Here is a 27,493-nt window from a genome sequence, read left to right on the forward strand (position 1 = left end):
TGAACATGTACAGATAGTTTATTTTTCTTTAAACAATAGAACCAGACAGCTGTTTAAATATCACTTACATTACATATATATATGTATATAATATGTAATCTACTAGTCAGTCACAACTATGCAGGAAGATTTGTGCTGTTTGCTGGCGCTGACAATCAAAGCCAGGGATTAGTGCATGCGAGGTAAGTGTTGCTTGTACTCTGCTTGCATCTGGTTCAAATCCCTCGATGTCTCTTGCTGTGGCTCCCTTACAGTTATTTTAGGCGGGATTTTTCTCTGTAGATTAGTATGGTCTCGAACTCACAGAGATCCACCTGCCTCTGCCTTCCAATTCATTCTTTAATGAACACAGACCCTTGCTGTATGATGTATTAATATTACAACTGGAATTTAAAAAAAAAAAAAAAAAAAAAAAAAACCTGTTTGCCAGTGATCAACTATTAAGAGAAACCGGGGGCTACTTGGCAAATTGCAGTCAAAGATAACTATGCAGCTTGTGGATTTATTGTTATTAAGTAAATTCTGACATGTGTGAAGACGTAAACATGGACCTGGCACAACACACTCAGGAAATAGTGGAAAAAGATTAAACATACGGTTGAATCTGACGTTAAATCTTCATTTTGATGATACTACCACAAATGATGTAAATTAAGGCATTTTAAATACAGCAAATAACATATTCAACCAGCACTTTGAATGCATGTAATTTAAAATCCACAGTACTTCCGAGATTTAAAAACACTATTGCAGCTCGTTGATGAAAGCGTGAAGTTTAGTTTGGTCCATCACAGTCCTAGCGGAACGCTTTCTGCCCTGCACTGCTGCATCTTCGGCACCAGGTGGCGCCCGCGCCAAGGCGCGCTCTGGCCCCATTCCCGCGTTTCCGAAGAACCTGGCGGAGTCCTGGGAACGCGCACGTCCCCGGGCCCGCGCCGGTGCAGCACGGTGACCGCGCACGCAGAGCAGCCGCGGTTGGCGTCGCACGTCGCGTGGCTCTGAGACGCGGGACTCATGTGGAAGCTGCTCCCGGCCGCAGGTGCGGCCCCAGGTAGGCGGATTAAGGAGGCGGCGGGGAGTTCTTCCCGGGAAACAGCCGCGGGAGGTGGGGGTTGGGAAGTCATGGAACGCGCTTCCGGTCCGTCCTCCTCGGCTTCCGGCGGACGCCTGGGCGGCCGAAGCTTCCTGGACACGGAAGCTGGGTGGTGGGAGCCGAGATGGGAGCCCACCGTAATTCGGGCGGTGAGGTGTGCGTGCTCAGGTTAGACCGGCTCCAGCTAGGCTGCGAACCGAGGGACAGAACTTACGCCCTTAATGGAAACACCACGCGGAGTTAGCCCAAGCGCCCAGCCAAGGGTGGGGACGGACACAGGCCGGAGCAGAGGTGTGGGAAATCACGTGACACCACAGGCCCGCTTTAAAGTTTTCAGAATTTCCCTAAAGTCCGCCGTCCACCCATTTTTACCCAGTGAAAAAGTTAGCACGTGCTAAGTGGTTGTCCCCTTCTATAGTCGTGAGTGATGGAAGACTAAGTACGTGCCTGCGACTGTATCTTGTTTTCGGGGACCTTAATGCAGTTTGCTAATAGTATAAAGGGAAGGAAGAAGTCTGAAAGCTTATCTACGTGGGTTCGGGCACTGCAAAGGTAGAACGTAAATTTGTGTTGCCAAGCAAGTAGGACTCTGGGTAATTAGCCTTGAGATCAGCTAGAGGTGGTGACACAGACCTATAAGCCCAGCACTTAGGAGGCGGAGGAAGGAGGATCCGTAGCTAAAGGTTTTGAGCTACAGATGTTTGAGGCCTGTGAGCTACAGGAGAGCTTATCTCAAAACAAATAGACAATCTGCCAAGTTTAAGTTTGGGTAAAGGAAGGATCTGTGAACCGGTAGAGTTTCACAGAGTTCCACAAAACACCATGGTCGGGCAATATTTTATAGACAGAAAAGAAAATAGCTTAGAAAAGCACCTTGATTAAATTTTACACCAGCCACCCCACTTGAGGGGTGTATGAAGAGGCATTTACAGTGTAAGGACTCTGTCTTGATCCTTTCGTAGTCTGTGGCTGACTGATACCTGGCTGTTAGAAAAATGTACCTTTTAGGCTATAGTTTAATACCCAGCCAGGTAGCCTTAACCCTTTATTAACTTGCTAGCAGATTAAAAATGCTTCTAGAAGCAACATCAGAGATGTATTCATCTGATAGAAGCTAAGGAATTAGTTTTCAGGTTAGTTGGTCACCTTTGTGTTACATCAGAAACTAACAGAATATTTACCTTCCTTGGAACTGTCCACATTCATCTCTGGTAAACTGAGTGTGATGGTTCCTGCCTGTAATCCCAGCTCCTGGGAACTGAGGCTGGGGCATCTTGAGTTTGAGGTCAGCCTGGGCAGCATAGTGAGGCTTGGTCTCAAAGATGAGCGAAACAAATGGGAATCTCGTTGATAAGACTCCACTCAAACTGTTTAGAAGGCTCCCAGGATTCTGCTGAACCCCTCCTGTTTGTCTAATTGTGATAATTACTCTGCCAGCCAGAATCGACGCCCGTGCCTCCAAAATCCACGGGTCTCCAACATGTCTGCTGTTACTCCAGCAGTTGCTGATTTACAACTTTTAACGTTTTACTGATTCTTTGTGAATTTGGTATCATGCACTTCAATAACTCTTCATCCTTTCATACCAGCCCTCCATCGTCCTGGCAGCCCCTCTTTCACCCAAGAAAACAAACAAAACAAAAGTGACACCCTGGATCAGAATGTCGACAGCACACCCTTTTGCCCAAACAGCTTTTCTTGTAAATGTTCATTGCTGTGAGTTATTGTTCTGGTTGTCTCCTCTGTCTTCTGCCACACTATCAATACTGGATCATCACCAGGACTCCTCTTGGATGTTCCCTTGTTACTCTGTGCACTTCCTGCTTATCAAGGGGCTAGATGTAGGGGTGAGCCAACTCAAAGCCCTGGGTCTGGGTTGTAGCTTAATTGGTCACGGTGACAGCTCTTCACTGTGCCACAGCTGGTGAGGGGTGGGGCCCGCTCTGCACAGCCCTTGGACATCACCACGGCCCTAGCTGACAGCCCAGAACCAGGGATATCCACAGGACCTTTGGTGGTAACATGGGCCATGGACATCAACACAGGCCCCCAGTGCAGCAGGGCTGTGGACCCAGACATAGCCTCAGGTACCATCAAAGGCTACTCACATCAGGCCGTTACTCCCGACTTTCCGGTCTCCTGTTCCTCCTTCATTGTACCACATCCTTCTGCTTCTCTTCCATCTCTCCACTTGCTCCTCATACTTGCACCGGGGCCTCTGGGTGTTTTCTTAATGGTCCTTGGAAGGGGCCATCTAATAAGGCAAATTCCTTTCATCTGATTATAAGTTTCAGCACCGTAAGAGCGCTGGCCACCCTTCTTGAGGATCTGGGTTCAAGTCTGCTGTAATCTGAATCCTCTGGATTCTGAGCACTACATGCATGTGCTGAACAGACATACATTCAGGCAAATGCTCATACATGTAAAAGTAAATTATTTTTTGATAATTATTTTCTTGTAGCACCCTCTTTTGGGCGGGGTGGTCTCAACCTGTCTGGCCTTGAATTCAGCTTCTTGAGTGCTTGGTTTAAAGGCATGTGCTTTTTAGGTCCATCTTGCTTGCTTTATTTTTAAGACATTTTCCCAATTATGTTTTAAAATGATTTAATCAACTCCAAACTCAGTAGTGTGGTTTCATCGTATCGCATATCCATGGCTCATGTTACCACCAAAGGTCATGTGGACATCCCTGGTCTGGGCTGCCAGCCCGGGTCATGGCTGTTACGTTGGAGGGAGTATTGATTCAGTATTTCCTCTGTAAAATGATAAAGGCTCCCATGTATTTAGATAACCTTTCATATTCTTCAGTGAGGCTTTATTAGGAAAAGGCCCATGGAGCTAGAGAGATGGCTCAGCAGTTAAGACCATTTGTAACTCTTGCAAAGAACCCAGGTTCAGTTCCCAGCATCCACATGGTGACTCACAGCTATAACTCCCAATTCCTGGGGAATCCAGTGCCCTCTTATGACTTACAGGGACACCAAACACTTACCTAATTGTAGAGGGAACTAAATCCTTGTGCTCACAAACACTAGGAAAACTGGGAAAGTAAAACATGCAGGCTTATCCCTATCTCTTCAAAGGAAGGAGATGTTTGTCTGTTTTCCACTGAAAGCTGGGGAAAGATGTGATTCACTTTCAAACCCTGGAGATCTTTGCTATCTGTAGGACCAGGCCTCACCCAAATGTCCCAGATTCTAATGTCTGTTTATCCAGTTCCCCTCCCTAAATCATGAACATTGCTTCTCAGTCCATTAAACTTGTCCTTATGAGAGATGCCACTTGTGCTTTAAACAGCCTAAGTGACTTCTGTTATCTTAGGGCCAGGCCAACCCTGACTCCCACAGGCATTGTTACCTTAGTCCTTCTCCCTAGACCCTTAGCTTGAGTGTCCTCTCTGTCAGCACAGCCCATCTTTGTGGGAGAAGCCATAGGTACTTTGTAAAGAGTTTCAGTGTAAACCGGTCTTAAGCTTTGTTGTACACATGGGGCTGGGTTAATTGTCATCAGGAACTTCTTCAAAGTTGTGCTGTGCTTATATATGGCTGTCTTAGGGTTTCTATTCCTGCACAAAATATCACAACCAGGAAGCAGGTTGGGGAGGAAAGGATTTATTCAGCTTACACTTCCACATTGCTGTTCATCACCAAAGGAAGTCAGGACTGGAACTCAAGCAGGTCAGGAAGCAGGAACTGATGCAGAGGCCATGGAGGGATGGTACTTACTGGCTTTGCTTCCCCTGGCTTGCTCAGCTTGCTTTCTTATAACCCAGTTCTATGCCCAGGGATGGCTCCACCCACAATGTGCTGGGCCCTCCCTCCTTGATCACTAATGAAGAAAATGCCTTACAGCTGGATCTCATGGAGGCATTTCCTCAACTGAGGCTCCTCTTTCTCTGTGGTAACTCCAGCTTGTGTCAAGTTGACACAAAACCAGCCAGTAGAATGGGTAATACCAACTGCCTGGTGTCAGACTCTAGAACTTTGTCCCAGGACTGGCTAAGTAAGTCAAGCTGAACAGAGCTCCATTTTCGCCTATGGTGGTTCTGCTGAACTGGCAGGGACCCCCACACAATGGACATACGTACATGTAGACAAAACAAAGTAAATCTAGCAAAACTTTTAAAGAAACAAACTCAGATGTGACATATATAATTTGTATAAATATGCACATGCGTAATGTCACGTTGCTTAGTATTTAAGTAGCAGAAGTATGAGTTATTTGTAATAAGTATATAGTATGTCCTGTATCATGAATGTGTGTGTGTGTGTGTGTGTGTGTGTGTGTGTGCCTTATATTCATTTGCTTCTGTTTTCCCTTAGGAGAACCATGCCGACTTTTGGCTGGCGTAGACTACATTGTTGGGAGGAAAAACTGTGCCATTCTAATCGAAAATGATCAGTCAATCAGTCGAAGTCATGCTGTGTTAACAGTAAACTTTCCTGTAACTAATTTGGTATGCTGCTAACTTTATTTTACTACCTTTTTGTTTGTTTTAAGATTTGTAAGATGTATTTATTTATTTTGTGCTCATGAGTGTTATATCTGTGTGGACACCTGCAGACCAGAAGAGAACATTGGGTCATATTATAGATGGTTGTGAGCCACCTTGTGGCTGCTGGGAGTTGAACTTAGGACCTCTGGAAGAGCAGCCAGTACTCTTAACTGATAACCTATCTTATCTCTCCAGCCCCTATTTTACTATCTTGTTAGCAGATTAGACAAAACAAAACAAGGAACAACAATGGAAAAAAAACCACACATAGTTAATGATTCTAGTGGTATTTATTTTGAAATAGGAAGCTTCCATTTGAATAGGTTAATTTTGGGGAGGGGGCTCTGATTTTGATAATCAGAAAAAGTGTTTGTCCGGAAACGTCCCATGTTAGTCTTTGTCATAGTGATGGACTACCTAAGATAAACAGATTAAATAATTACAATCTGCTGTCTTCTTGCTCACCATACTGGATCTGTGGCCCATGCCATACATCAGAGAACACTCATTAGGAGTTTACTTCCATCCTGACAGCTAAGAAACAGAGCAAACAGTGGAGGCCCCAGAACTTCCTGGTTACCCTTCAGAGATCTGACTTCTATCCACTGGCCCCACAGGCTGACAGCTAAGCCTTTCACTTAGGATTCTTTGGAGGACACTCAGATCCACTGTTAGGCATTGAATGGTTTGTGTATATCAATCAGTGCCAATTCTGGGAGTACTAAGTCAGTACACTGACTTAGAGGACTTTATGCAGTGTATGAACACTGGCTTTTTCTGTGAGTACTTTCGATATATGTTACTAGGGAAAATAATTCTGCCATTTGGTTCATTGAATGGATCTGAGTATATTTTATCACAACCATAGGTGGTAAAGGTGATAAAATATTTTTAACTGCCCATGCTTGTGTTAGTATTTGTGGTGCAAGGAAAGCTATTATTTTATGCACAGATTGCACATCCATAAATGTTGGATGCACTCATGGAAAATTCAGGTTTTAATCTGTTTTAGGGATGGAGAAAATGTTTGTTATTGAAATTCATCTAGAGAAAGTACAACAGTTTGCATTCAGTCAGAAACTGTAGCTTTTTAACCTTGTGTTCTCATGGTTAGTTTTTAATGATAGTGTAAAAAATGTGTAGGAGAGAATGCATCTGGCATGTGAAACATAGCGCAGACTGTACCAAAGGCGAAGCCTCAGAAGAATGGGTTTGAGAGGCTCGGGAAATGCACATGGTTGTAGCAGTGAGATCTGTTCTCAGGGTAAGGCTTGACTTTAAGAAATGATCTTAGGGGGAAATGCTAGTTGAGTGACTTCCCAGAAGGTGGTCTAAGTGGAGTCATCGTCTGCTTAGTTTCTGCTTCCTCAGAAAGTTATTACGCTTGGGAAATCTACTCTGTGATTACTAAGTAGTAAATGCCTTTAAATCATCTGCTGACTTTTTTTTTTTTAAGAGTCAAACGGAGGAAATTCCTACTTTAACAATAAAAGATAATTCTAAGTATGGAACCTTTGTTAACGAAGAAAAAATGACGAATGGCCTTTCCTCCACTTTGAAAACAGGAGATAGAGTTACCTTCGGGGTGTTTGAAAGTAAATTCAGGTAAGAAGTTTCAGAGTTGTGAAATTCTAATTCTAAAGGAAGAGACTTTGGATAATGAGTTGTAACTCTCTCTCTCTCTCTCTCTCTCTCTCTCTCTCTCTCTCTCTCTCTGTGTGTGTGTGTGTGTGTGTGTGTGTGTGTGTGTGTGTGTGTGGACTGACTTGTTTGGGCCCCCTTGGGTTACTTTGTAATGTTAATTTGGGTCATTGCTTTTCCTTCCTTAGGACTCCAGGCTGAAGAAATGAGAATCTATTGAAATTAAGATGACTGCTATTTTAAAATGCTGTGCTGCTGTCTCTGGCTCCGCAGTCTAACTTGTTGTCATTTATTTTCATTTGCAGAGTAGAATACGAGCCTCTGGTTGTTTGTTCCTCTTGTTTGGATGTCTCTGGGAAAACTGCGTTGAATCAAGCTATCTTACAGCTCGGAGGACTCACTGCAAACAACTGGACAGAAGAATGTACTCACCTTGTGATGTCGTCAGTTAAAGTCACCATTAAGGTAGGTTGGACGTCTCTAGATCAAGTTCTGTCAGGTTCCCCTCAGTTATGCACAGACTTACAGTTAGAATGGCTGCAGATTCACAAGTGACTGTCCCATGTTTGTATCTGGGCTTGAATGGCTTCTCATGCTTTATTGCCTCAGAGAAGCAGAAGCACACCCAGTTATATTTCAGAATTTGATTGGACATTTTAAAAGGGTTTTGCCATGAAATGTATTTGATCGTATAGAGCATGTTTCAGTCTGAGGCAGAGACTACAGTTAATGGGCTCGCCCCTCTTGAAGGCTGGCATCTTATTTCTCCTGTGTCACATTGCCTCTCGTGCCCTCATACCATCTCATGATACCACACTCCTTCTGTGTTCAGGATTCTAGTCACGAAGACTTTGCAGTTCCTGGAGTTTAGTATTACCTTAGTAAGTCTCACCAACCTAGATATGCACGTAAGACCCAAATTGAGTCTTATCTATTAGAGGCTCCCATGAATGAGACAAGAGATCGGGGATCGATGCAAAAGCAAGAGGTTTATTCATCCAGTGCACTGGGGTGGCCTACATCCAGAGGAGAGGTGACCCCGAAAGGCTGTTACAAGCAGTTTTTATACTTTTTAGGGTTACAGGTTACAGCAACAAGGTTATAATTTAAATTCATTGGCTAAGCGTATTGGCCTTTGAATCTATTGGCTAGCAAGCATGTGACAGGCCATGACTATCAGTCAGTACGTTCTGTGGTTTCTCAACCTGCTCCTCTGGAGAACTGTGGGTGAAAAATGGAACTTGGCCTAACCTTGACCTGAGGTGGTGGGTTTAAGGCTGTCGAAAGCCCCTAGGGTCCTTTGTGACTGAGGGCTTTCTAAATGTAAGTCTTTATATAATGGTAATATGAACCTAAGCTATGACCCAAGTACTGACTTCTGTTGTAGAATGTGTATTCTTTGTGCATTAAGGGCTTTGAAAGAAGAAATGGTGTAAAACCATCTCTTTTAATTTATAACTTATAACTTCCTTTTAAATAAGCTGATTATGAATGTAAGTATTTATAGTTACATTTGATTTTCCATTTTAGACTATATGTGCACTCATTTGTGGATGTCCAATTGTAAAGCCGGAATACTTTTCTGAATTTCTCAAAGCAGTTGAGTCTAAGAAGCAGCCTCCAGATATTGAAAGGTATATAACTTACATTAAATTTAATAAAATATAGCCTACAAATGAGTAAGCACTGGTTTCATTCATATTAATCCCATGTCAAATATTTTTTTGTTGCCATGGAACAAATCTTAAGTGTCAATATTTAAATAACACAATGTAAAGACAATGAATGACCCTCATGTGTGGTCGCAGTCCCTAGTGTCATCGGAGAGGAAGCCCAAAGCATTGTTGTGCAGTAAGACTCTTGAAGCAACAGAGGCCAGGAGTCTGCTCTCCGTCACCTCATCCAGAGATGTGGCTAAGCCGGAAGGATGACCATTCACAACCAGCACAAACTACAGGGCCAAAGCCTTTCTCAAAAGAAAACACACCTGAGTGTTAGGGGTGGCTAATACTTTCTAGCTGAGCTATTTTAGGTATTAGTAATAACCTACAGTATTTAAAATCTGAGCATGTTGTCTGATACAAGTGCTTGCTGCCGTTAACTGTAAAAACATCTGAATAGGTTCATACTCTTTTATTTGCTTTTGATAATTGTGTCAAATATTGAACAACTATCCTAGGAAATTTATATATTGTGTAGTGGCACTTTGAAATAATATAACTTGAGATTAAATAGAAAGATACTTGACCTTTTTCATAGGTTCCATGGTAAAGTTGACTGTTGGTAGGCTTAGCTCTATAGGTTCCTACCTAGTGTATGTGTAGGTACATGTGCCACAGCTGACAGGTGGAGGTTCTATCCTTCCAGTACGTGGGTTCCAGAGATTGAGCTCAGAGCATGAAGTTCAGTAACCAGTGAATTACACACAGAACCATCCCTCCAGCCCTGCCGTTGTCTTTGATTCAGGGTCTCATATGTCCCAGGCTGGCCAAAAGATGACTTTGAACGTGTGGTCATCTGGCCTCCTCCCGACTGGCAGGCTGACCTGTGAGTTCCACAGTTCTCTGTTTCTGTGGTGCTGGAAGTGAACCCCAGAGCTTCTTGCATACCAGGCAAACACTTGAACTACATCATCAGCCTTGAAGAAAGCTTTTTAATGTTTTGCAAGTTAATTTTATCACCAGTTTTAAACTACCCAACTCAAGTAATTTTTTTCAGTACAGATTTTTTTTTTTTAAATAACTCTGGCTGGCCTAGAACTGAGTATGTAGACCAGGCTAGTCTTGAACTCACAGAGATCCACTTGCCTTTGCTTCCTGAGTGTTGGAATTCCTGGGTGTTGGAATTAAAGGCATGTGCTCTTGGCTTCTTTGCACTAGTTTTAGGAACTGTTCATGCCCCTGTTGATTATAGGTGTCTTTGTTTAACTTAGCCAAAAATTAGATTCTTCTGATTATTTTTGTTTGTTTGTTTGTTTGGGGTGGTTGATTTAAATTTTATACATACATAATTTTTATCTAGGAGGTTTATTTTATGATCCAGTTATCAGATAATATAGTCTTTTGGATTCTGGTCAATTGTAGATAATTCTTAACCTTGAGCTGTACAGCCTTGTCAAAACAGCTTCAAGAAGCATCCCTGACACATTTCAAATTTGGCTTGTCTTTAAGCAAAATCATGCTGTCCTTTAGAAGTCTGTCTTTCTGTCTGGGGAGTCCTGTAAATAACTCTGACTACAGGTCAGAAGCCATTGTTGATTTCAGACAGGATGAGAGAACCTGGTAAATGTTTACTACCGAGTGTTTGTCCTGCTGTTGGTGCTTTTAGAATTGGCTGTTGAATCATCCTTCTATTCAGATTTCTATCCAAAATTAACACATGGCCACAGTGAAATAGCTTTACTCTAGGAGAACTTTGAATAACTCCTAACTCACTGCCTACTACTGTAGTCAGTGTTTTCTATTGGCATTGTGACAGTCACATATTAAGACCTGGCATGGTGGTACACTGTAATCCTAGCACTCAGTAGAGCAAGATGAGGCTAGCCTATGTTCTATAGTAAGACACTGTCTCATAAAAAAAAAAACAAACAAAATTAAAATGTACGTAGTAGATCCTGCGTCTGTTTTAGACCAAGTATTTTTTTTTTTTTTTGAAACAAGATCTCATAATGAAGGCTGGCTACGCTTTGAGAGGACCCTAGATTTCTTTCCCAGCCCCGAGATGGTAAACTGACAATTGTCTGTAACTCTACTTGAGGTCTACACATGATATACCAACATGAATGCAGGCAAACACTCATAACAAAAGTGAAAACAATATTAAGAGAAGCGAATATAAAAGGGATAGCAAACTAACTATAATAACTCTTGCTGTCACTATACTCTTAGTTCTCAATAAGTGTTGACTAGCTCTGAATTGAAATCAGATCTGTGATACGGTGTTTGCAGCAAGTGCTATCCTACTCAGTACAGCTATGTCTGCATTCTACAGGTTGTCAAGGGGAAAAAAACAAAACAGTAAGACAGTCACCACTGAGTGTTGCTGATGCAATTTTTTGATTTCCTTGTTTCTGGGATAGATGAAGTCATCTCTAGAAGACTGTTTAATTGTGTCATGTATATTCTAATAGCAGAGTCTACATTGTTTATGTCTGATTGCAAGGAAAACAGGAGGGTGTTCCCATTCAGTTAGTACAGAACTCTCACGTTGTTACATGTTGTTATTTCCAACAAGCCACTCACTGTTGGGAGAGTCTCCCTGGATCTCTAGCATTCATATATAGCTTGCTGGCTATGTGAGGACTACAAATTCTGCCAGCCCTTTGCACAGCCATTTCTGAATAATGCTGTAGTGAGCATCTTGGGAGATGAAGTAGTGTCTCTTCTGAAATAGAGGGCATGCTTACTGACAGGTAGTTGGGATCTTGTAGCACAGGTGATCCCTGTGCCTTCTATTCACCAAGGATCGTGCTTGAGAAGAAACGAGCCACTAACAACCTCTCACCTTTACTTTACTTAAATGTGTCCTGTTGCAGTCATCTTTCTCAGTGTTCATTTTAAGAAAATCCAGGCATTAGACTATTAGACTATGATTTATGGAACCAGTATCATATTTTAGGAAAAGCCATTTGGTTATTTTGTTCCAGATAAAAACTCTTTGCCCAAATCAAAACCCTCGAAGTACTAGCTTTTGTTTGCTTCTCCTGGTTTTTGGTTGTTTGTTTGTTTGTTTGTTTGTTTGTTTTATGTCAGGATGTCACCATGTGGCCCTGGCTGGTCACTTACGTTCTAACACGCTCTCTCAGTTACTTCACTTCATAATGTAGGCCAGGTTAGCCCCAAACACACTGATTCTCTGCTTCTACCTCGTGGGGGTACAGACCTGTATCAGTGTGCCTGGCTCAAGTAATAGTGAGATGCACCCTTCGTGGTATCAGGCAGTCACTTTATTTGCAAATTTAATAGTGATCATAGAGAACAGTACATAATTAGGGTATATTGATTATCTTTACAGTTTTTACCCACCCATTGATGAACCAGCTATTGGAAGTAAAAGTGTTGATCTGTCAGGACGGCATGAAAGAAAACAAATCTTCAAAGGGAAAACATTTGTGTTTTTAAATGCCAAACAGGTAATTTTAAAGTATTCCTTTTTTAAATTTTTGATTTGTCTGTCTATCTGTCTGTGTATGGGTGTGGGGTTTGTTTTGTCTGTTTTGTTCTTCGCTTTTATTTGTTTACTTGCTATTAGTTTGAATCAGAGAAGGGAACAGCATCACACAGATTCTGTGTCCAGCAGCCTTTGCAGGAAGGTTGCTTCTAAATTTGTCAGGAACCATGCCACTGTTTCCATGGGCCAGAGTTACTTTTCCCCAGATCACTCTGGTTTTGTTTGGTTTGCCTCCAGGAGTCACTGTATTGGTTTTTTGTTTTTTGTTTTTTGTTTGTTTTGTTTTTTTTTTTTTTTTTGCTTTATACACATAAGCACATCTCTTGTCTAAATAGAACGCAGTTTCATCTCAGGCATAAATATGTTCAGTTTTAAGAAGAGCCCTGTGTTCTCTTTGGTTCTGGAAACCTTGCCTGTAGCCAGCAAAAATGGCCCTTGCACCTCAGCCTTCCAGACATACTTGCTCTTTAGAAGTCCTGTTCCCAGCAGGCCTCCACAGGCACCAAGATGGTGGAAAGAAGTGTATGGGTATTCCTGGTACACTGGAGGTCAGAGAAGGGTGTCAGATCTAGAAGTCCTGTTCCCAGCAGGCCTCCACAGGTACCAAGATGGTGGAAAGAAGTGTATGGGTATTCCTGGTACACTGGAGGTCAGAGAAGGGTGTCAGATCCCCTGGGACTAGAGATACAGATGGTTGTGAGTTTACCATGTGAGTACCTGAAACTGAATCCAGGTCCTCTGGAAGACAGTCCAATCCCTGACGCGTCTCTCCCTCCAATACACTGATACTCTTATTGATGGCTGGTAGGGCTTCCCACTTGGAGTTTTTGTGTAGGTGTTTGAAGGAAGATAAAAAGCTACATATGCACCAGACCCTGCCCAGTGATTATGTATCTGACTATGGTACGTCCTAACACTGGCTATTGGCCTATTTCATTGATGTGAGCACCTTAGTGGAGAAGACAGAAAATATTTTAAGTCCTAACTGGTTTAGCTAACAGAACACGTATAGAATGTATTTTGTGTTCCGGAAATGTGGATTTCAGAAGTTTATGTTATAGTGGCAAAGTTTATGCTGTACGGCTCCCACCCACCCCAGGAGAACTGTCGGAGTGTGGAGAGAAGCAGTGTAGTGCTGTGTGCCGCAGAAAAACACAGAAAACCTAGCGGCTTTCACATGGAGGCTCAAGTTCCCCACTGGGAAGAAGGATGAGCGTTTCCGTTTTCATTGCCAAGTTAACTGTGTTCACAAGGAGAGTGTGCTCAGAACCCTCACTGCAGCTGCTGCTGGGTTGTCACGGTGCTTCTTCCCATCTCCAGCATAAGAAGCTCAGCGCCGCAGTTGCTTTCGGAGGTGGGGAAGCCCGGCTGATGACAGAAGACAGTGAAGAGGAACAGAGCTTCTTCTCAGCTCCCGGAACCTGTGTTGTTGACGTTGGAATAACAAACACACAGCTCATAATTACGGACTCCCAGAAGAAATGGATTCACTTGATAATGGATATTCTTCAAAGGTGCATAATTCTTCACTAATTAAAAATGCAAGTAGATTTTACACGCAGCCCAGTTAATGCAAAAGAATATACAAGGGCCTGTCATGCGATGTTCTCAGGAACTGTGATTTGGGGTACTAAGTAGTGGTATAGCTGTATAATGTTATCTAGGTATTTTCCACCTTTTGCTCCTTTAATACAATTTACAGGATTTGCTTCTGTGGGTTGCTGCTGTGTTTTGTTGAGACAGGGCCTCACTGTAGCTCTGGGTGCCTTCAGTTCACAGTGTAGATTAAACTGGTCTAGACCTGCATGCCCCTCTTCCTCTGAGTGCTGGGATTAAAGGCATGTGGTACCACACCCAGTGGTTTCTTAAATTTAATGAACTAGTAGTTTTTATGCACAGTATATTGTAGCTGGGATTAAAAATCAAAACAAAATATTTTAAGAAAGTACATAGAATTGAAGAGTTTGCTCTTCATAGCTACTTGTACTTATATATTTTATATATATAACCATATAGTGTATATAATTACATATGTGTGGATGTACATACATATATAGTTATGTGTGTGTGTGTGTGCACGTGCTCACATGCACATGCTAGTTTGGGAAGATAAGGAAAATGTAAGTTGTTTTGACTTGGGTGTTTTGTTTTTAGATTTTTAATTTTTTTACTTTTTGAGAAAGAGCTAATCTCAAACTTGCTATGTGGGCAAGAATGACCTTGTTCCTCTGTTTATATCATAAACTTTGAGTGTCTCTTTGGGGAAAAAATATAGATTTATGAAGCTCGATACTATATTACTGAAAGTTGTTAGTTTTAATATACTATTATATTTAAGCTATTTTATATTCATAGGCACGGTCTCAGACCTATTCCTGAAGCAGAGATTGGATTGGCTGTTATTTTTATGACTACAGAGAATTACTGTAATCCCAAGGGCCAGCCTTGCCCAGGTAAATAAAACATTTTATTAAATCTTTACAAAATGTATATATGTGTGTATGTATATTTATACACTTTACTGTTACACTTTTGAGGTGTGATCATATCCACCTTTGAAAGCGTATCTGTACATACCTCTGTTCATTTATACACTCAGTACATAATCAGTCTTGCTATACTACAGGGAGCTGCTCTGTTGCTGAAGGCTCAGTAGTGGGGTGAGCAGGACCCTGTTTTTTTGAACTCTCTGTTCTGAAGGTCAGGGTTCAGACAGTAAACAAACAGACCACACTCCTCAATTCAGGAGAACCAAGTGTCAGGAGGAAGCTGATGAGGATTTGTAACCCTAACGGGAAGTGTGCAGGCTCAGACTGTACTGAGGACAGGCACTTGAGTCTCCTGCAACCTGAACTGCTCAGGCAAGGCAGCTGCATGGGGTCTGACGGAGAGTTCCAGGTGGAAGGGTCACATGGCTCGGTGTAGCACACAGGTCTTCGGGGTCCTGAGTGGAAGTGCAGACTGAAGTAGAAAACTACTGTGGGCTCCTCAGAGATGGTGGCAAAGGTTTCTCTGTCACATATGGGTTTCTCTGTCTATGGTTTCTACCAAGTTACCAATCCAGTCAAAATGACTCAATGATACTTAGTATAGAGGCAGGGAAATCAGAAATCTAAGGCCAGTTTGGGGTACATATGTATTCCAGGCCAGTCTACACTATACAGCAAGACCCCATTTTAAGGGCTGAAGAGATGGCTCAGTGGCTAAGAGCACTGACTGCTCTTCCAGAGGTCCTGAGTTCAATTCTCAGCTCACAACCATCTGTAATGGTTCTTCTGCTTGGTGAGACTAGGGGTATTTTTTTGGCATTTGTAGGAAACGCAATCTCTTAGCAAACCTCTGATCCTCTGGGTCTTGTAGTGGCTCTGCCTCCTCTTCTGCAGTGTTCCTTGAGCCTTAGGTACAGGAGTTGCTATATACCTCGGGACAGGGTACTTTAGAGACCTTTACGTTTATTTCTTCTGGTAGCTTTCTTTTCTTTGACTCTTTCATGAGCAGTTTTTGGACTTCGGTAATAGACAAGGTAGAGCATATGCTCCCCACTTCCACTTGGGGTGCTGTACTGTACTGAACAGTACCTGGGAAATTGGACACTAATTCAGTTATGTTCTGCAACCTTGGTTTAAATGGATAGGGGATATTTGAAATTAGAGTTTGGAAAGATTGAGCACTGTATTAGTCGGGGTTCTCTAGAGTCACAGAACTAATGGTAGTCTCTATATAGTAAGGGAATTTGTTGATGACTTACAGTCTGTAGTCCAACTCCCCAGCAATGGTCAGCAGCAGCTGTGAATGGAAGTCCAAGGATCTACCAAGTGCTCAGTCCCACAAGGCAAGCAGGCAAAGGGAAGAAACCTTCCTTCTTCCAATGTCCTTATGTAGATCTCCAATATAAAGTGTGTCCCAGATTAAAGGTGTGTACTACCACACCTGGGTCTGGAACTTGCTTTGTCTCAGATGACCTTGAACTCAGAGATCTCCTTGCCTTAGTGTCCTGGGATTCATAGCCACTATGCCTCAAGATCTCCATGCCAAGGTCCAGGTCAGAATCTTGTGTCTTCTAGCCTCAAGGTCAGGATCACAGGTGAGGCTTCCAATTCTGGATTGTATTTCATCCCACATATAGTCAAGTTGACAGCCAGGAACAGCCACTACAGCCACTAAGGGCTTAATGACTAGGAATCAGGTAGAGAGACTATCTGTGGTACTGATTAGTAAAATCACTGCTGCCTTTGCATGTCCAGAAGCTATTGGGAGATTTTTACATGCATCATTGCAACTTAGCTTGAAGCAGAAATCTTTTTAAAGATGTCTTATACACTGTATAGGCAAGGAAATTAATGGACAGAGAAGTTAGTACAGTAATCCGAGTTTACAACTCAGATAATGCGTTCAACCAATTCTTCAATCCCAGCTGTGTGACATTCTCCTGTTTGTAGTCTGATGTGCGAGGTGAAGCATCTTTGTTTCTCCTCCTGCTGACCAAGTTCCACAAACATATAGTTTGAAGTTTTAAACATGTAATATAACTTTTTTCCTGCAATTGTGTTATGATTAATATTTCCCCAAAGTTCATGAATAAAACTCTCAGAGTTTATTTTTAGATTACTAGCTAAAGATGAACTCTTCAACCTTTAACAAGAAAACTAACATAGCTACCTATATACCACCACATTCTTGGAGAGGCCATCCCGTTGTCTGTTACAAAATTATCTGACCTTTTGGGATGTAGCAGGTGCTATTTGTTTTGTGGTTATTATTGGGGTGGGAGTCAAATGTATCAATCATTTAAGGCATAAACAATAACATTACACTAGCTACTGGTCCTGTGCCAGTATCTCGTATCCTGGCCCTTTTTTTGGTATCTGCTCTCTGTTTCTGTTTAATTCTCAGCTATATATGCACACCATAGAAACACTTTTTACTTTAAATTGGAATTCTGTAGTTCAAAATGTTCTGGGAAGTAGCCGAGACAGCGGGGTGTGTTATATGGTTGTTAAGTGCGTGTTTTGCACAGCCCTCGAGCCACTGGCTTTGATATTCAGGATGAAAGCTAACAAACCAGTCCCCTTAGCTTCTCAGTGCTTCGTTATTTTGATCCATATATCTGGTTATGTTGTCTCAAAACATAATTTTTCATAGTTGTGATTTAATAACACAAGATTTAAGTAACCTTAAGAGTCTCACAGTCTTTACAAAATTTTACATATTAAAATTCTAATCCTTTTAAAATATCCAATTTGTTTTAAAATTCAAAGTGTTTTTTTTTTTTTTTTTTTTAAGTCTTTTAACTGTGAACTCCACTAAAATACTTTTTTCCTTCAAGGGGGAAAAATATCAGGGCACAGTCACAATCAAAAGTAAAATCAAACTAACCATCCAGTGTCTGGGATCGACTCACGAACTTCTGAGCTCCTCCAAGGGCTTGGGTCACTTCTCCAGCTCTGCCCTTTGTAGCACATCCTTGTCTTCTAGGCTCCAGCTGCCTGTTCTCCATCAAATTCGTAATAGTTGGTTTTTTTTTCCTTGCATGATGTACAGAATTAAAGACAACGACTCCAGGACCAAGCCTTTCCCAAGGCCTGTCAGCCAATGGACGAATCATCCCCAGTGCTCCAATGAATATGACCACATACGTAGCTGACACAGAATCAGAGCCAGCAGATACATGGTAAAGCATCTCTTAGCATACTGCTGTAATTATTTTATCAATTAAGAGCATATTCAAGAAAAGGTTGCTTCCTTTATCAAGACAAAGGAGGGGAAAGGAGGATGCTCGAAAAAATGGTGTCTCATAGGGATCGGCAAACTTTTTCTTTTCTTTCTTTCTTTTTTTTTTTTTAAATAATTATATGGTTTCCTTCTTCCCTTTTCTTCTTGTATTGCCCCCCCACCAAAAAAATTAATAGCCTCTTTTTTCTTTGGGCTGTGTGTGTGTGTCCATGCACATGTGTATTCCTTAGTGTATACCTACAACCCGCTTAGTCTGTATAATCTCACTGGTATGTGTGTTTTCAGGGCTGACCATTGGCATTGGATAACCAGCTGGTGTGCTCCGTTTCCCGGGGAAGACTTTCTTCCACTCTCAACAGCCTTTCGTTGGATGTAGTTCTTTCAGCAAGGAAATGTCACGGGCCCGTGAGGCCTTGATCCTCATTGTAGTTACTTAGCTCTGCCGTTGAGGAATCAGAATAGCTGTAAACAGCTCATGGCTGAGTGACGGGGTAGTGTGACGAGGCTGAGTCAGGCTGTGAGCTGTTTGACTGCCGTAGGGCAGTTTTTATTAGTCCTTCATATGTGTTTTAAAGAGAAAAGGTATTTATCACTAATGAAATAAACTTGAAGCAGAGTAGCCCTTACATATATGTATTTTTAATTACCCATAGTATTTCATTGTCTAAAAGTATTGGATGGAAATGCTGAAATTAGAGATTTCTAAGTTTTAACGCACACTTCTGAGTAGCATGATCAAATACTTTAGCACAGCACTTCTCGACCTTCCTAATGCTGTGACCCTTCAATACAGTTCCTTACACTGTGGCTACCCCAACCATAAAATTATTTTTGTTGCTACTTCATGACTATAACTTTGCTACTATTCTGAATGATGGTGTAGAGATCTGTATTTTCTGTGTATCTGTGTAAAGGCTCATTCAACCCCAGGAGGGGTCACGACCCACAGATTGAGAATCACCGTCATGTTCTGACTGATGTACTGCATGTGCTACCCAGCTGTTGTTCACTACTAGCTGTTGTGTGCAGTGACTGGCTTAGTGTTCCAGTGTTTACATTCATGTAAATTTTACATAGTGGCCTGACGCTATGTCCAGTGCTGAAACCATTCATCTCTTTAATCATATAGTCATTCTTTCATGTCCTATCATAAGAGGGGTGAGTATAGTGTAGTAAGTAGTACATGGTGATTACTCATTTTTTTTAGTTTCTACTATTAGCCTCTAATTTATGCCTACTTTATAAATTAATGGTATGTATACATAAAAATATGTATTTATATAATTTGGCACTATCATTGTTTTCAGGCCTCAGGTGCCTTATTATTTTAGAATGTATTCCTCATGAATTTGGATATATTATTATAAATATGTTAGTTTGTATAATTGCTACAGATAACCCCCCAGAGATGACCATAGACACAGCTTATAGCCAATCAAAAGATGTTATTTTTTTTTTCCATGTCCGTCCCTGGACTACATTTTAGTATTTGGACCTAAGTGTAGCCCTAAGCATTTGGATCAGGAGGATTTTAAAGGCAAAAACCGTGTCCTGTAATCTTGTTCAGCAGCTGTGGGCGGGGAGTGTTGCACAGTTTAACAGAAGCTAAAATAAATTAGCTGGGGCCTGGTGGCCTAGGGTCCTAGAGTAGAGCTGGGTAATTTGCCATGGGATTCTCCATCCAGGAGATCAAACTCTAGTTAGACTCCAGATGGCCTCAGTAAGAGTACAGGACGGAGGAACTTCTGCAGTGTTTCCCTCTGTTACATAGTACCTATACTTAAATATTGCTTATAATTTGGGAGATAATGTATTATGTCAGCTTGGATATCCAAATAGTTAATATTCATCCATGCATGCCATTTTTCAGTGGTTTTTCTTATTTGAAAAATACGTTTCTTTTTGTTTTTGTTGTTTAACAGAAAGGGTTACTGTTTTTGTATTCTATGATAGTTTTCATTTGTCTTATTTTTAATATTATGCAAAAATGTGTTCCTATTAAGATATTTAATAAACGATGTTAGATAGTGTATAAATTTTTACTATTATATTGTGGGCAGAACTTGTGAAAGAAATAGTTAATTTTTAGTAGTTGCTTGAAGGAACTTTATTTTTATTTGGTTTTTGTTGTTTTGGTTTTTGTTTGTTTGTTTTTTTTTTTTTTTTTTTTTTTTTTTTTTTTTTTTTTTTGGTCCATTAAATCACAAAACAATTTATGTCTTTAAAATATTTTTTGGTAGTCTGGAGTTCTACAGTAGACGCTACCATCTGGTTAGATAGTCAGATATCAGTCTGTCTATGGGGATTTAAATGCACACATAGCAATATATGTGTGAGGCTGGAATAATAGTTTTCATGATTCCCTGTATTTTATCATAACTCTTTTATGAAAATATTGTAAATGCTTAAATAAAAATTACACAGGCCTACCACGTAATTTAGTATACACTAGGATACTAGGCTGGGCCCTGAGTATATCTGGCAGTGTCTCTAGGAGAGAGCCTGAAGATGTGTGCTGTGGGGAGCCTCCTGGGCTCTGTGCCAAGAGTAAGATGTCCTTCAGCCACTAGACTGCGCTCTTGGAATGGGAAAATACATTAGCTAAATTATCTGCTGCTCTTCTGAAGTTGTGTCGGAGCATCTAGAAAGCTTTGTCTGTAACTAAAAGGTGCACTAATTGTTTGGCTCTCTGTCCTTCCCCTGTAGTATGTCTTTGAGTGAAAGACCAAAAGAAGTAATGATCCCTGGAATGGAACAAAACTCTAAGTTTTCACAGGAAACATGCAATATAAAGGAGGCCCCTAAACCAAGCTCCAAAGCTAAGAATGTAGAATCAAATACACCGGCTAGAGGAAAGACCCCGAGCTATCAGCTTTCTCCAGTGAAATTTCCTGCTGCAAGCAAAAGTAAAGATTGGACTTCTCAGCAGCAGCAGAACTCCATCAAAAACTACTTCCAGCCATGCACCAGAAAAAGGTATGCTGCCAAAAATTCTTCTACTGTGTCCCTGGGAGAAAAATGGTTAGATGGATGGTAATTGTAGAGTAATATTTTCTTTAGCATGTTCTGTTGAAAAAGAAACAGAATGTATCTATAGAAAGTTTGTATTTATGCTTTTAGAAATGATTCTCCATCCCTGTCTCTCTTTCTCTTTCTGTTTCTCTGTCTGTGTGTGGGGGGGGGGGGGGTGGTGGTAGATTTTGGAGATCAGAAGATAACCTGTAGGTATTGGTTCTCTCTTTTCACCATGGTGTCCTTGGATCTACTGCAGACTGTCAGCGTCTTAGTAAGGGTTTCTATCACTTCAACAAAATGCCATGTCAAAAAAAGCAAGTTGGGGAGGAAAGGGTTTGTTTGGCTTACACTTCCAGGTAATAATCCATAACTGGAAGAAGTCAGAACAGGAACTCAAGCAGGGCTGAAACCTGGAGGCAGGAGCTGATACAGAGGCCATGGAGGGGTGCTGCTTCCTGGCTTGCTTCTCATGGCTTGCTCAGCCTGCTTTCTTACAGAACCCAGGACCACCAGTCCAGGGATGTCCCCGCCCACAATGGGCTAGGCCTTCCCCTTACTCCATTATAAATTGAGAAAATGTACTACATCTAGATCTTGTGGAAGTATTTTCTCAGCTGAGGCTCCTTTCTCTGTGATAAGTCTAGTTTGTTTCAAGTTGACACACAAAGCCAACCAGTGCAGTCGGGATTAGAGGTCCTCATCAGCTCAGCCATCTTGCTGGCCTAGTGATTTTATTTCTGAGCTTATTCCATTTCAGTTTTGTTCTAAAACCCACATCTCCTTCACTAGGCCCATTATACAGACTGTACTTCATGTTTCTTCATCTTCCTCCTACTTTAGCATTTGTTTTTGTGTGCCCGTCTTTAGGAAAGATTAATCAAACCAAAGTTCCAGAATCATCTTTCTTGTCTAGGAAGGTAGAAAAAAAAGGGTAGTTTACTTTATTGTATTCCTTAATTATTTCCTCTTTGCCTCCCTGGAATCATCTCTTCTTTACTGGATGTTTGCTAGCACTGTATGGAAATCTTTGAGAACTTGGAAAGAAGAGAAGCAAGTGTTACTCCTGGACTGATTAATTTATGTTAACCAAAATGTTTACATTGAGCGAATGTTTACAGTGCTGCTGTATAGAGTGCTCTTAGAGACATGGTCCCATAGTGTTTTCAGTACTCAGTGGATGTGTGTTCTAAATTTAGCTCGTTTGGCCTGATTTCTTGACTCCAGCTCCCATTAACTTAGCAAGTTATAGTCCCAGGTATAAAGGTTTTAATTGCCCATGAATTCCCTACACTGCTGGATGAGGTGCTGCCTTCTGCCAGCGGACTCTGTGTGTTTTTATATATTTCTCATTTCCCTCACATCGATTTACGGATGATTCTACCTGAACAGAGGACAGGGCTCTTCAAACGCTTTAACCACAGGACCCGCCAGGTCTGTCAGCACCGTAGAAAGAATATGAAGCACATACCATTGGGAAGGCTGATTTTCCTGTTAATAACGTCAGGAGAAGGTTATGAGTTACAGGGACTGAGTACTAAATAATGACAGATCAAACAAAATTCCTCATTCCGACTTTGTTTTCCTTTTTAAACCTAAGGGAAAGGGATGAAGAAAATCCAGAACTGTCTTCATGCAAATCATCAAGAATGGAACTTTCTTGTTCTCTTTTAGAACAAACTCAGCCTGCAGGACCCTCACTGTGGAAAAGCAAAGAGCATCAGTCTCAGAATGAGACTCTGGACAGGGAAGCCAGTGCCTCCTTTGTGGGTGAAATAGACCTAAAACCCAATGGGAAGAGTCCTGACAGTAAGTCATTTTCCACAGAAAACCTTAGAGCCAAAAAAAGAAAAGAGGTTGATTTGGCTACAGAAGAGGAAGTATTGGAAGAGTTACTCAAGAGCACAAAGCTGGAGCTGGCAGCTCACGTGAAGGTTGAAAAGCAGGAGGCAGATGTCAGCAACAGAAAAAAGCCACGGATGGATGCCGAGAGGAATTGGCACCTGAATGGTGGAACAGTGACAGAAAGCAGTGGCGTAATTGTAAGTAATGGTTTTTTTATGAGACAGGATTTCGTGTTCCCAAGGCTGGTCTCGTGAGCTGTATAGGGCAGATGATCTAAACCTGTGAACCTTCTCCCGTGTCTTGAGAGCTGTAACTGCAGTAGATCTTTTCTTAAACAAGGACCTATAGAAGAGTGGGTATAGTTTGTGTCATGGAAGCCCTTGCTCTGCCTCTGCCTCACAGTTAGAATCCAGGTAGGAAGAGACGAGAATTGAGTACCATGTACCCGTGGATACCACTAACACAGTATTCTGTGAAGCAGCAAAGGGCTTTCACTCAATATTTAAGGGTTCATGATAATGTGATCAGACAACAAAGTTATGTTGTTGTAGTATATGGTCTCATTATATAATTCTTTTATTCGTATTTTACTATTCTGAAACTTAGGGCAAACTGATGTAAGCAAGGGCGTACAAAGCACTGTTTTGTGCCCTCCGTATATTGGAAAGTTTCTCATTGTAGATATGACAAAGAGAATAACCACAGGCATTTGGGGAAGTCCAAAGCAATGTGGCTACTTCTCTGGGGCAGAGAGGAACGTAGCAGACAAAGATATCTCTCTGATGCACAGAGAGATCGAGGAGGAGTGCTCCCCCATATTAAAGAACAAGTAGCTGTAGGGTCAGGGGATGGAAGCCTGTAAACTTCCTGTAAAAGCAGCATGGGAGTTTAGGGGGCTTTGGTACACGTAACAGGTACAAGTTAATAGGGACCAGAGGAGCCCGAAGGCTAATAACATTGGCACTTTGGTATGTAACTAGTTGCCCCATTTGCCCATATCCAGTAAGAACAGATGAGTAAATAGCTGTTTTCTTTGGCAAACAGAGATCTGTTTCACAAGCTCCTGAGGAATGCTGCCTTTGAGCTTTATCTGTCTACCAGGAATATTATAGTCCAGCCTGAGCTGAGCCCAGGTTCTTATCTTGAGAATCTTATGCTTTGGTTGGGGGAGGGGTCTGGTATTGGGGGTTCCCTTTGGATCTAACACTGACATTATAAATGAAAAATACAATGTAGGAGTTAAGAGAGAATAAACAAGTTAGGATCTATTAAAAAGTAGATCACTATATTCTAACACTAACTTGTTTTTAGTAAGGATCTTTGCAAAAAGGTTTTTGTTTTTATTGTAAAGTGTTAAGGACCTGTTATTTTCCTGGCACTCAGGAGGCAGAGGCAGGCATATCTTGTGAGTCTGAGATCAGCCTGGACTTAGTAAGTTCCCAGCCAGCCTGCACAGTACGACCCTGCATGATACACATGCAGGAATGGTAGAGTCAACAGCCTTGCTCAGTGTAAGATTATTCTTCATTGGATTTCTTAAGCCATTTTGAAGATACATCTCTGTAAATGCTTATAAAAGAAAGTTGACCAACAGTTTATTGATATTCTACCATCTTCTTTATACAATATAGATTAACTGTCAATGTAATTTTCTGGCTATGATTTTATAACTTTATGTTGTGTCTACATTTTGTTGGATATAATTTACTTTTACTTCCAGGGTCACAGCATGATTGTTTTTGAGGTTTTTAAAGAGATTATTTATAACTCCTATAAACAGTTTTTCTTTATTTTTTAGCAGGAAGATGAAACAGAAAGGAAAGATGAGCTTCAGACAGAATCATGGTCAATAAAACATGAAGTAACTGTAAGGAAATTTTTATTTTACTCTTCCACACATTTTGACCTAAAATGATTATCATCATATACATTTCTGTCACTTTACATTTTCCTTTTATAATTCTGGTCCATTTGGGGGCTTGCGTCTTCTGGAGATAGATTCTGCTATAGCCATGAGACATTAAAGAGTATAGAGAATCTTACGCTTAACCCCTTTTACCATACTGCATGGATACAGTCTTGAGTAAATGGTTTTCTTTTCTTCCTTCCTTCCTTTCTTTCTTTCTTAAGATTTATTTATTTATTATATATAAGTACACTGTATCTGTCTTCAGACACACCAGAAGAAGGCATCAGATCTCATTACAGATGGTTATCAGAGTCACCATGTGGTTGCTGGGATTTGAACTCGGGACCCTTGGAAGAATAGTCAATCCTCTTAACTGCTGAGCCATCTGTCCAGCCTACCAAATGGTTTTCTTAAGGAAAGTTGTTAATTAAGCAACTGAACCTTTCCAGCAGGGTTGTTGTTTACATCAAGTACAGTAATGGATATGTGATACTTGTAAGTCCCGAAAGGACTAGGCCAGTTTTACTTAAGTAAGGTTCTGATTACATTCCATTAGCATCAGATGAGCCTTTATGGGGGCTTTTCGTTTTTGTTCTTTCTATCTGCAATTATCTTACATATAAATTATATGGTTCAATTGAAAGAATTAATAGCTGGGTGTGGCCTATGCCTTTCATCCCAGTAAGGCAGAAGCAGGTGGATTTCTATGAGTTTTAAGCAAGCCTGGTCTATATTGCAAATTTTGGGTTAGCCACGTTTTCATAGTGAGACCCTTTCTCCAGAAAAGAAAAAAGGATTAGGCTGGTCAGTCTTTATATAAGTATTAGGATAAATTAGACTAGAGGTAAGAAGAATTGCAGATCCAGGCTGTGAATTTTAAGTCATTGTAGTCTTAACTAAGCTCAAATACATCCTTATTAATCAGAATAGGAACTATTATCATCAATACACTTTTGCCAGTGAGAAATGAGTTTCTTCCTGTAGCTTAAAAACCCAGATACGAGGAACTCTTGGGAAGCATTATCTGCTTACGGTGGTGTTTCCCTGTAAAAGGTGGCGAGGTGCCTGATCAGTGGTGGTCAGTTGGCAAGAACATGGCAGACGTTTCTCCCAGCCCAGTTCATTTCAACTTTGGAAGTGTTGGATGTGTGATGTGTAGTTAGATGTTGTCATGGAAAATTGGGACCTTTCTAGAGCTTTGGGTGCATCTTGTCAGTTTGCTGTGCGTACTTCTCTTATGCAGTGGTTTGCTAGGAATCAATTGAGAAGCGGTACTGGCTCAGGCCAGCAGCATCCGGCCAGTGACATGGTTTTGGGGAGCACGGTTAGCTTTGGTGAATGATCTGCTCTAGAGCTTCTCAGTCCATCCAGTGAACTAACCCTCACTGTTGTCATAGACTGACTGGGAAGTGGCTTCCTGCATAGAGCAGGAGAGGATGATGTGGAAGCTGTTGTATGACGTAGTTATTACTGTCATCATCACGCTCACAGGCACACCCTTTCATCTTTCCAGTTTGCTCCAGATTCTGAACAGTAGTCCACACCAAGTTCTTCAGTAACTTCCCTTGTAGCTGTGAGATCTTCTTACCACTGCTCTCTGATGGCTGCCACCACCTCCTTCTTTTCAAAGCTCCTGCCTCTTTTGCTAAAGCTCTTGAGCCATCACTACACTATATGTTCATTATATGTTTCTATGTTGCTGGGTCAAGTGCATTGCATGTAGTCTCTGCTGCCTTACAAGCTATTTTGAACTCCACAGACTCACTCAGATTTGTTTTTGTCTGACATTGTTTTTTATAATATAAGATGAATATAAAATAAGCACACAAGAGAAAGTCTTTCTTAAAACTATAAAGCAGGAAATATGCATTACAATTCCATATTCTGTAATCATCTTTGTTAAGAATGCATTTCAATATTATACAGCAGATTTTAACAGTATAAAACTGCACTTACTACCAGTGTGATAGTAAATTACATCAGCACAGATCCTCACTGAACAGATTACCAGTTAATGCCCAAGTGTGTTCTTGGTTTCTCGGTGTGTTAAAAACATAAATACAGTAGTTGGGAACCTATAGAATGGAATATTTTATAGTCGTGGCACACAGTCTTAGAGGGAAAGAAGCAGACTGTGATGACATATGTCAGGAGAACATGTATAAGAAGGAAGCTTGCTGAGGTGCTACCCAAGCCTCTAGGTGAAAAATAATGTACAAATGATTGTCTTTGAGGTGGACATGCTTTAGATGTCTTCAGAGCTTTGAATATGATTGATCCCAAACACAAAGGTCAGGTGTCAGAAAGAACTCTGTTTTCCCTTGAGTATTTGCACATTTTCTGTAGATCTCTAAATGACAAGTAAATTTTCCGTCCCTTCTGATCTTATCTAACCACTTAATCTCCACTTAAGAATAGTGATGAACTTCCGGACTGCAGTGAGGAGCTTCCAAGAAAACTGCTGCTGACTGAATTTAGGCCACTGGTCGTCAGTAACCCCACTTCCAGAAATCCGTGCATACTAAATGATTGTGGTCAACAGAGGAATTTCAAGAAATTCAAGAAGGTAAGTGTCTTCATTAGCCGTCTCCAA

General features: G+C 41.2%; 1 protein-coding gene and 1 pseudogene across 4 annotated transcripts in view; one reads left to right on the top strand and one right to left on the bottom strand.

The window, feature by feature from the left end:
- Positions 1 to 894: 894 nt before the first annotated feature.
- Positions 895 to 27,493, top strand: part of NBN (nibrin) — a 32,293-nt gene continuing 5,694 nt past the window's right edge. The window contains exons 1-13 of one of the 3 annotated variants that reach the window (XM_080938512.1): positions 895 to 1,051; positions 5,416 to 5,549; positions 7,045 to 7,193; positions 7,535 to 7,694; positions 8,760 to 8,863; positions 12,246 to 12,363; positions 13,722 to 13,915; positions 14,757 to 14,854; positions 17,943 to 18,072; positions 20,841 to 21,110; positions 22,747 to 23,188; positions 24,790 to 24,858; positions 27,314 to 27,466. In XM_080938512.1, coding sequence (XP_080794638.1) covers positions 1,015 to 1,051; positions 5,416 to 5,549; positions 7,045 to 7,193; positions 7,535 to 7,694; positions 8,760 to 8,863; positions 12,246 to 12,363; positions 13,722 to 13,915; positions 14,757 to 14,854; positions 17,943 to 18,072; positions 20,841 to 21,110; positions 22,747 to 23,188; positions 24,790 to 24,858; positions 27,314 to 27,466 — 2,058 coding nt within the window. In that variant the 5' untranslated portion in view covers positions 895 to 1,014. Of the gene's footprint in view, positions 1,052 to 1,247; positions 1,385 to 5,415; positions 5,550 to 7,044; positions 7,194 to 7,534; positions 7,695 to 8,759; positions 8,864 to 12,245; positions 12,364 to 13,721; positions 13,916 to 14,756; positions 14,855 to 17,942; positions 18,073 to 20,840; positions 21,111 to 22,746; positions 23,189 to 24,789; positions 24,859 to 27,313; positions 27,467 to 27,493 lie in introns of those variants that run through there. The other 2 variants (XM_080938513.1, XM_080938511.1) reach the window with 2 other exon arrangements.
- LOC308437378 (large ribosomal subunit protein eL33-like) lies at positions 12,469 to 12,859 on the bottom strand (annotated as a pseudogene). The gene has a single exon. The product of its transcript is annotated as a large ribosomal subunit protein eL33-like (transcript).

Source organism: Micromys minutus (genome assembly GCF_963924665.1).
Source record: "Micromys minutus genome assembly, chromosome: 26".
Lineage (NCBI taxonomy): Eukaryota > Metazoa > Chordata > Mammalia > Rodentia > Muridae > Micromys > Micromys minutus.